Source organism: Triticum urartu, chromosome 4A (genome assembly GCF_056163025.1).
Source record: "Triticum urartu cultivar PI428250 chromosome 4A, HENAU_Tu73, whole genome shotgun sequence".
NCBI classification, from domain to species: domain Eukaryota; kingdom Viridiplantae; phylum Streptophyta; class Magnoliopsida; order Poales; family Poaceae; genus Triticum; species Triticum urartu.
In genome coordinates, this window is record NC_141876.1 from 511,946,091 (window position 1) to 511,955,970 (window position 9,880).

Consider the following 9,880-nt stretch of genomic DNA (forward strand, 5'->3'; position numbering starts at 1 on the left):
AATCTGCCAGGATTCACGATATAGCAAAAGTAGAGCTCGATTGACTCAAGCTAGGGTGCTCCATAAATGCAAACAAAGACATGGATGGATAGAGCACCACAATGTTAACAAATCATCCTTACTGATCATCCTCAAAAGAGGCACGGATCACTAGGAAACAACATGAACAAATGGCATACCGACAAAATCAGGACAAGGACTTGGTGAAATTCTAAGTCCCTGAAATCAGCATTACCGAGTACGCTACTTTACAAGCTTGTGCTAGTCACCACACATATCACAAAAATACATGGTAAGCACCTCTGTAAAGATGGCATGGCATATAACAAAACACATATAGAGCTCAGGAGCATATCATGCACACATTAATCATGGCAAAAATGACAAATATCTATTTGATGAAACAGATCTGGCAATTTTATCACATAGCCCTCTTCCAATAGCATTTCAGGCATCAAGATGAGCTCAAATGAAAATGATGCAATGAGATGAAATGATGCACTCGTTGGGACGAACATTTTGATATGCTACACGCGCAAATCGGAGCTACGGATGCAGAGATATGACATGCCAAAGTTTGCAAAATAATTAGGGTTCCGGGGATAAAAGTCAAGCGCGGATCTCAGATCCAGATCTGCATGCTTCCCGAGGAGATCGCCGGAACAGTAACTCGTCGCCGGACTTGAGGGAGGGCGCCAGAATTGATGAGGTCGCCGGAGCTGGGGTCGCCGGCGTGGAGGAGGAAGGCGGGGCGCGTAGCGGCCGGAGAGACGAAGGGCGGCGCGCGGCGTTCGAGGAGCGGCGAGGCGGCGGACTAGGGCGGCGCCGGGGCGCACGGCTGGACGGCGGCGATGGCGGCGGGGCGGCGAAGGGCGTCGGCGGCGAGCGGAAGGCCGGCGCGGACGGCGCGGTCCCGCGGGTGGAGGCAGACGGGCGCAGGCGGCGCGATGGGCTCGGGAGGGCCCGAATCGGGCTCCTCCGGGCCGGCGGCGGGAGGAGGCGGTGGTGACACTTGGCGGTGCGTGGTTGGGAGGCGGTGGCGGCGGACGTCGTCCGGCGTGGGCCTGACACGTCCGGTGCGCGGAGGAGGGAAAATTAGGGTTTAGGGTAGGGGAAGATCCGAAATTTTCGGGAGTGATCTATTTATAGAGGTAGAGGGAGCTAGGAAGCTCCAAATGGAGTGCGGTTTTCGGCCACGCGATCGTGATCGAATGCTCTAGGTGATGGAAGGGTCTTTGGTGGGTTTTGGGCCAAATTGGAGGGGTGTTGGGCTGCAACACAAACGAGGCCTTCTCGATCCCTCGGGTAACTGTTGGAGTATCAAACGAAGTCCAAATGGCACGAAACTTGACAGGAGGTCTACCGGTAGTAAACCAAGGCCTCTTGACAAGTCTCGGTTCAATCCGGAAATGTTTAACCCCCACACATGAAAAGAGGTAGAAAGGGGCACCGGAGGAGATAGGAGCGCCGGAATGCAAAACGGACAACGGGGAAAAAGCTCGGATGCATGAGACGAACACGTATGCAAATGCAATGCACATGATGACATGATAAGAGATGCATGACAAAGGCAACAACACACAGAGACAAAAACCCGAACCCGAGGAAATAAAATAACTTAGCGCCGGAAACGGCAAGAGTTGGGATACATATAAGGTAAATTACATCCGGGGTGTTACACCTTCCTTTTCTGTTTCGCGCGGAACAGGGGGTTTACTTTTTCAGCCGGCCGCTCGGTTGCACTAGTGGGCAGCCGGCCGCCCACTAGACGTGTCCAATCTAAAAATAAGAGCTCCCGGTTACTCGTTCTCTTTGTTCGATCACTTGATAGTTATCCCTAAAAATAACTTGATGTTTCACCGGTCAACCATTGACTAGTCAGTCATTGACCGGCAAATCGTTGACTATTTGACTCTTTTTGAAAAATGTACCTGATATTTTTTGGATTTGGAAAAAGTTCTCGAATTTTGAGAAAAAAGTTTAGGGATTGAAAATATTTCATGAATTCAAAAACTAATCATGAATACAAAAAAATTCAAGAACTAAAAAAAAAGTTCATGGATTTGAAGCAGTTTATCAATTTTGATAAAAAAAAGTTTATGATTTTGAAAAGGTTCATTAATTTTTGAAAAGTACACAAAATTGAAAGAAATCCACGGTTTTCTTAAAGTTCAGTAATTCAGAAAATATTCACCGGATTTTGCAAAAAATAAAAGTTGATGAATTACAAAAAGGTTCATCAATTTTGAGAAAAAAATCACGGATTTGAAAAAAAATCACCAATTTTTATTAAATATGAAAAAAGGAAAAAGAAAAGAAAAAATAAATAAAAACCGCCTAGAAAACCAGAACAAAATGAAGAAACAAAAAAGGTAGAAAAAGAAAACTAAAAACCAAAAAGAGAGTAAAAACATAAAACCAAAAAGAGAGTAAAAAAACGAATGCTTTAGAAGTTCCCAAAACCAACTTGGAAGCTTCCCAGCCTATAAATAGGCAGCGCCTTCGGCCATGTTGGAGCCGCGTAGGTCGGCACATAGCGTCGTGTCAGGCACCCCCGACTCTCCCGCTATGTACACTTGGTCTGGCCCACCTACCTCTCCTTTCCCATTTTTGGAAGGTTCTAGAATCTTCCCATGTGATTTTTTGTCTTTCTTATTTTGGCTTTTTATGTTTATTTTCATTTCTGTTCTTTCCTTTCGTTTATTTTGTGATTTCCGTTTTCCTTTTTTACTTCTTATTTCTAAATTGACGAATATGTTTTGAAATCGAGGAACATTTTACAAATTGGTAAACATTTCCAAAATTCGAATGTTTTATTTAAAATTATGAACTGTTTTTGAATAACTAAACAATTTCAGAATTTGTGAACACTTTCTATTAATTTGGGAACATTTTTCAGTTTGTGGACATTCTTTGAATTGGCGAATATGTTTTGAATAAACGAACATATTTTTGTAATTTGCGAACATTATTTTGTATTTCATGAAAATTTTGGAATCAACAAAAATTTCCGAAATTTGGGAACTCTTTGACGAAATATTTCTTTAGTTACACGAACACGTTTTCAAAATTCTGGACATTATTGGAATCCCGGAATATTTGCCAAAATTTTGAAATGCGGGAACATTTTTTTAAATTGATATTTTTTAAAACATTATGAACAGTTTGTGAAATCATATAACAGTTCTGAAATTCATGAAAATTTTAAAATACGGGAACATTTTTAAATTCATGAAATGCTTATTTTCAATTATCCCGATCATTTTCCAAAGTTAATAATTAAAAGGAACATAAAAAGAATTAAAAAAACAAAGGCACCAGGCGCCCGTACATGAGTTGGCCTAAATCATGTGCGGGATGAGGAATGGGGGTGCGTGTTTGTGCGGTGTCCCCCGTCCAGATCATTAAATAGGAAGACTCTTTGGCGCATGCCAACCAACTGGCGCTCACGCCAAGCATCTTACCGGTCCACCGAACAACGCTTGGTTAACCGGTTGGTCGTTGACTTCCGTGGAAAAAATCTGGAAGAAATCACACATTTAAGTAATTGAAAAAAATTAAAAACTCATGATTTAGATATTTTTTGTGACCTTGGAAATGTTCTATATATTTTGCAAATTTGAAAAATGTTCATGGATTTAAATAGTTCATAAATGTGGGGAAAATATGCAAAATAAAAAATAATCACAAAAATGAAAAAACTCACAATTTTGAAAAGACTCGCATATTTGGAAAACGAATAATTTTTAAAAATATAAAATTTAAATTTCCACATTTGAAAAATAAAATTAAAAATGAAACTGAAAAACAGAAAAATAAAATAAAATGGAAAATAAAAAATAAATGAAAATCAGCAGAAAACCAAGCAAAAAAACAATTCAAAAACCCGAACCGGAAGCTTTTCCTAACTTCCCGAAACCGGAGTTAGCTATAACATTATGTTGGCCGGCCTATGACGTGAGCGTGTGGGCGCCGCTTGTGAATAACTTACGAACCTTGCCTAAAAAAAACTTACGAACCAATGCCTTGAGGGTCGAATAGGAAATGCCCTGAAGAGGGCTCACGCCTTTGGCTACTTAAAAGTTATGTCATCCACTCGCTTTTGTCCTTCCTCCTAGCCCGTCTACTATAGTATTCAGTTTACTTATTTTTTCACCAGGTTTCTTTGAAACGCGCAAAAATTGTTTGATGTATTGGCTTACCAAATAAAATTATTTTATTGGTTAAGTCAGTAAAACCGACTCAATTGGCAGCTAAAGTCCATTTTAATGCGTAATTATATATAGTAACAATAAATTGACATGTAAACCACAGTGATTACTTACAAAACATATGTGCACCTCTTGTAACACATGTGCAGCAATTTAGTTACAAAAGGAGCAGAGGACTCAAATATAGTCTAAAACAAAATCAGTGAAGCGTGGCTGCGCTCAAATGGTTAGTGAGTGTTGATGCTTGCCTGCCCGCCCGAGTTCGAATGCAGTGCTCGCATTATCGGATGTGTATGCACCAAACTTCTTTAAAACTTCCACGGGTCTGTCTAACTCCATGAGCTGTATTATTTTTCTCTAAAAAGGGGAATCATAAAACAGCTCAATTGTAGGTGCACCTCAAAGAGAAAGCTCTCAAGTCTCACTATACCAGAACATATTTCGAGGATGGATACTAAGTGTGTGATAATCTACACTTTTTAAATTAAACATCCCAATCATGATCCTTTTGAACCATCATGTTTTTTATTACTACCTCCATCCAGATTTATTAGTCCTCCTTGCATTTGGGTCAAAGTTTGACCATAGATATAACCAACAAAATATATTTAAATGTAACAAAAATTATATCATTGAAAACTTGTTTCAATACGAATCTGCACATCTTTTTTAAAATTTCCACGGGTCTGGCTAACTCAATACGAATCACAAAATAGCTCAAATTTAGGTACAGCTCAAAGAGAAAGCTCTCACTATACCAGAACATATTTCGAGGGTGGATACTGAGTATGTGGAGGCGGAGTCGTTGAGGCGACGGAACATTTGTTGATGAGATGATGTTGATGAGCGATATTGAGCGATAGAGCGGGTGATTTCAGTCAAGTTTTGCTTATTTTAGGCATGTGTTGAGTTTCGATAGTGCAATCATGAAATTGGTCATGTTCTACAATAGTCGGTGGTGTCCTGTTCCTGCGATTAATGTGTAGATGTGTTATATCTCTGGTTCTTCTCGGGTTTTTCTGTAGTGATCTAGGCTCAAATTTCTTCTTAATTAATGGAACATGCAAAGCTTTTATCTCAAGTTTTAAGATGGAAAGAAAGAATGGTACCGTGTCATCTAGGCATACATAGCTGTATGTCTAGATGACTCCAGTTGTTTTGTCGGTGCGTCGACGAAAGGCATTGGATGTGCTGATTTTGTCTTCGTGTTTGTCAAAGCTTAGGGTCTCTTTGATTTGCGGGATTGATAAAGCACAAGAATAGGAAAAACACATGAATAGAGTGTCATGACATACCTGTAAAAAAAGTGTCATAACACATCAAATGCTACATGATTATATGATTTATTTGATTGTGCATAAGATAAAATAAATGATTTTTTAAATGATGCTGGAGTGGATGAAAAATTTTATACGATATGTAGTACAAATGAATTATATGAAAATTTCCTATGCAATGAGATTCTGCGAATCAAAGAAGCCATGTAGGGAAAAACTCATGGGGATTAGAATCCTTCAAAAATTTCTTTGAAATCATAGAGGGCCTTCATTTGCGAAGATGCTAAATAGAGAACGAGCTTCATGCAGCTCATTTAAAAAAAAAATCAAAATTCACGTTTTGAAGCTTCAAACAATTCTAAAAGAAATTACACACGTTCATTCAAATGCATCTACATGTGTGTAAAATTTGAAGATGCTATACATTATGATGAGAGCTACACTAACAAGACAAAATAGTGATTTTGAAAAATGGTGAACAGTACACACACTAATCACTATTAAAAACCCATGAATTTGTCTGTTTTGTGTAGCTTTCATCATAATGTATTTCATCGTCATACTTTATGCACATGTCGAATACAACCATATGAGCGTGTGTAATTCTTTTAGAGTTTCTTGAAACTTCAAAATGTGATCATTTTCCTTTTTTTTAAAGAGCTCCATGGAGCTCGTCCTCAAGAACGCCCTACTCCTCCATTTCATTCTAGGCAAGATCCAAGGATCTCAACCTGTATAATTTGACGATGATTGGTTGGAGGTAGGTAGCCTCGAACCTGGAAGGGGGCATCATGAACCACCTCTCCCACACATTCTTCTCGACCATCAACTTCCCCACTATGCCACTGCCTAATAAAGGCCTCCTTTGCAGTTTGCGCGCACGCGTACGTTTTACTTTTCCACCACGAATTTGGATGAAAATTGCAGCGCCGCACGTAGAATCCTGTCTACTAGAATTTTAGATAACTCGGAAATGGATATATCTGATGCCTGAAACCACTCATTGGGTGCCGGCATGTCCACGACGTACTGCATGCGCGGCGCGTGGCGTACAAGTCACGAATACGTGTCGCCGTCTGGCCGAGCTGGGCATATGCCGGTTACCGCGCCGAGCGTGCACAGCCATGCGGCGAGCAGCCAGTGCCGCGCCGGCCGGGACAAAGCCGCCGAGCCAAGTTGCCGCCGCCCGGTAGCTTGGGCGCGCCGCGCACGTCGTCGAGGCGCTCGTTTGACGTCCACGATGCGTTCGCGAGAGCGGGGAGACGTCGATGCTTCCCGCGCGCCTGTCGTCGTCGTCGACCCGGTGTGTCACGTGGGTCGTGCGCGCGACGTTCAACCGAGAGTATACGACCACATACATACATGTGTCTGTCACCTTCCATGCGTGGCACGCCACTTATATCGTGTTCACACGGACATTGCCATCTGCACGTACATACGATACCATACGTACCGCCAAGTGCCCGGCATCTTGCTACCCACATGAACTACCACCCCAAGCAGCTTATCAAAGCCAAGTACATTACATTTATATTTTGGATTTCTTCATGTGAGTGATGATCCTGATCCAGTACCATGGACAGAGACGGTGAGAGCGCGAAATTTATCTTACCGAAGTGGGCGCATAGCGCGCGTCGTCATCACAAGATATACTCGATCTCGAACGCCGGAGACCTGCCGTCTACGGCAGTACGGCACGGCCGCACGGCCGCTGTGTGGCCGAACCGCGCCAGCGCCACCCACCCGCCCCGCCACGGTGTCGACCAGCCATCAGCCCCCTATATATAAGTCCATGAGTAGATGCTTATGGTCATATACCGCCACCTAATTAACCAGCCCCTGATCCCAGAGAGACCAAGAGATGGCCTCCTTCTCCAAGCAGGCGGCACTCTTCTTGCTGGCAGCGCTGCTGCTGTGCCTCCTCTGCACCAGAGGGCAGGCAGCAAGGCCTACACCAGGATCCAGCCTCCAAAAATCACAGGTACGTGCAATAAGCAATCAATCTAACGTGTATATACTTCATAATGCAGACTGGCTCTGGCAATCGTACGTTCGTTAATTTTTTTGATCACTTTATCTGCAGGGTTCTGGCTCCGCCATCTCTCATGAGAAGATTGCCGCAGGAACCGGGATGGAAATGGAGCAGGAAGATCAGGAGGCGATGAGAGGATGCGAGGGAGGGGAAGGAGTGGAGGAGTGCCTGATGAGGAGGACCCTCGTCGCTCACACCGACTACATCTACACCCAGGGGAAGCACAACTAGACGGTGTGCTGAAAGCCTGAAACCCTGAAGCTGTTGGTGCTTACGAAGGACTCCGTGAACTGAAGGCCATATCTGGATGATCGCATGCTTAAGCAGGCCCTACTTAAGAAAGGCATTTTTCATGAGCTCGTCGGTCTGTTCTGCAGTCCCATGCATCGTCTGTGAATTACAGCTATAGTCGCCGCCTCCTTGTATTTTCCCTGTTTCCTTGTTTTCAGGTCATGTATCTGTTCTCGACTCGAAATTTTATCATCATGTATGTACTTATTGAATATATTATCTCTTTATCTATACACCGAATACTAATGTTATACGTACTGTTCTTCGTGATTGATTAAAGCTATGGAGTTAAGACGACGATTGTTAGTTAGACAACCCGACGTCATATAAGATGCCTACACGGAAAGGAACTATCGAAGAAAATGCAGAGATGACCACACGCAGTCAGGATTAGACCACCGGCCTACCTGCTGGCTATTATAAGCATTGACTTTGCACTTGTCATAGTTCCTTTTGCTCCATCTATCTATTACTTCATCATTGTTTGTCGTACTCCCAGTGGCCAAATGAATGATAAAGTTTTCGTAGCAGTTGAATCTCGGCACTTTCTGGATGCCTTGTTGCCTTGTTGGTCAACTCTCTTATTAGCTGGTCGAGGAGCTGGTTCTGCTCAGAATGCTTTTATGCAGCCCGGCCGGTCGCCACTTAAATTTTTCTTAGAGAACATGCCTCAGTTCTTTATAACTGTAATTAACAACGTACCTTTGATCCACTTCCAATGCATCGATGCTAAGATGAGTAGTTAAGCACATTAAAAGTTAAGCAACTAATGCCCCCAATGTATATGTGCTTAACTTGTCGTAGCTAAGCATTCTTCATTTAATGATTTTGAAACTAAAGTTCTTCATGCACTGATGGGCTTCTTTCATTTAAGTGTTTTGCTTAGGTTCACACGTTTGGCACTGTTTCTTCCTGGGTAACCACACTCATCTCTCTCCTCTTAATTACCTTGCCATATCAGATTTTTCGCTTACATGGCAGACTTAGCACCTGTATAAGATGAAGCATTGGGAGAGGTCTAAGTAAACTCATGTAGGTTGTTTGTACGGTTGTAACTCATAAATCCATGGCCCAATCCCCGCGTCGTCCTTGGGCGACATGGGAAATCCTAGCCGGCCACCGCAGCCAGTAGATGCGGCCATCCGTGTACGGCGGCAGCGGGACTGATTTCCTCACGCGGCTCCTCTTTCCCAAGATATTCTAGGCCTAAGCGGTGAAGCAAGCTCAAGGCAAGACATGCTAGGCAACAATCTAATTAACAAGTCAACACGCATACAAAGCAAGTTAAGGCATGGGAAAGAATAACCACAAGTGAGTCAAGGACACGGATTTTATCCGAAGTTCACACTTTTTTGGGAGTGTCGGAGCTAAATTCGATAGATCTTTAGGTAGGGGGTCATAAGTTAGATGTCTTGCAATGATGGTAACAAGGACACGGGATGTACCCAGGTTCAGGATCTCCGAGGAGATAAAGCCCTACATCATGCTTGTGCATTATTGCTTTGGCATGTGTACAAAGTACAGGTAAACTATCAAGAGATTGAGTATCATTTCTACGAGCCAGACCCCTTAGTTTAAATAAGATATAAGGGAGAGTACTATGTGTACAAGATCCTAGTCGGGTATGTACGGGGAGATAGATTCATCCATGAATCCAGCATCTTGTCGTGTATGGAAAGTCTTCTGGATCATCCTTATACACGTAATGGGCTGTCGATGCAGCCCAGGACGGAACCAACAAGGGGCCTCGGCCCGGCCCACGAGGTCGGAAGTTGACGTGGTGACACGCCCCTTAGCCAGGACATGGTCAAGGAGTGCTAGTCTTCGTTGGAATAGTGTCGAAGCCAAAGCTCTGGAACAACAGCAAGTGGCTCACATACCCCCCCCCCCCCCTTGAGTCACCCCAATGGATGAGCCTCAAATACTCGGTTGGTCTTGAAGGAGACCACCACACCTTTAGAAACTCTTCAGAGCACACCGCGAGCAAAGAAGTTTTCGAAGGAACCTCTACCGTCTAGGAGCCCAAACTCCAAGAGTAACAAGTGTTGATGAAGAAATCAAGTGGGGAA

The 9,880-nt window shown here is 43.2% G+C and overlaps 1 protein-coding gene across 1 annotated transcript; it reads left to right on the forward strand.

The window, feature by feature from the left end:
• The first annotated feature begins 7,204 nt into the window (after nt 1-7,204).
• Nucleotides 7,205-8,044, forward strand: LOC147976353 (phytosulfokines 4-like). Its single transcript, XM_087519760.1, has 2 exons — nt 7,205-7,469; nt 7,572-8,044. Exons 1-2 carry the CDS (start codon nt 7,350-7,352, stop codon nt 7,749-7,751), a joined length of 300 nt encoding a protein of 99 aa, XP_087375886.1. The 5' UTR covers nt 7,205-7,349; the 3' UTR covers nt 7,752-8,044.
• Nucleotides 8,045-9,880: the final 1,836 nt, after the last annotated feature.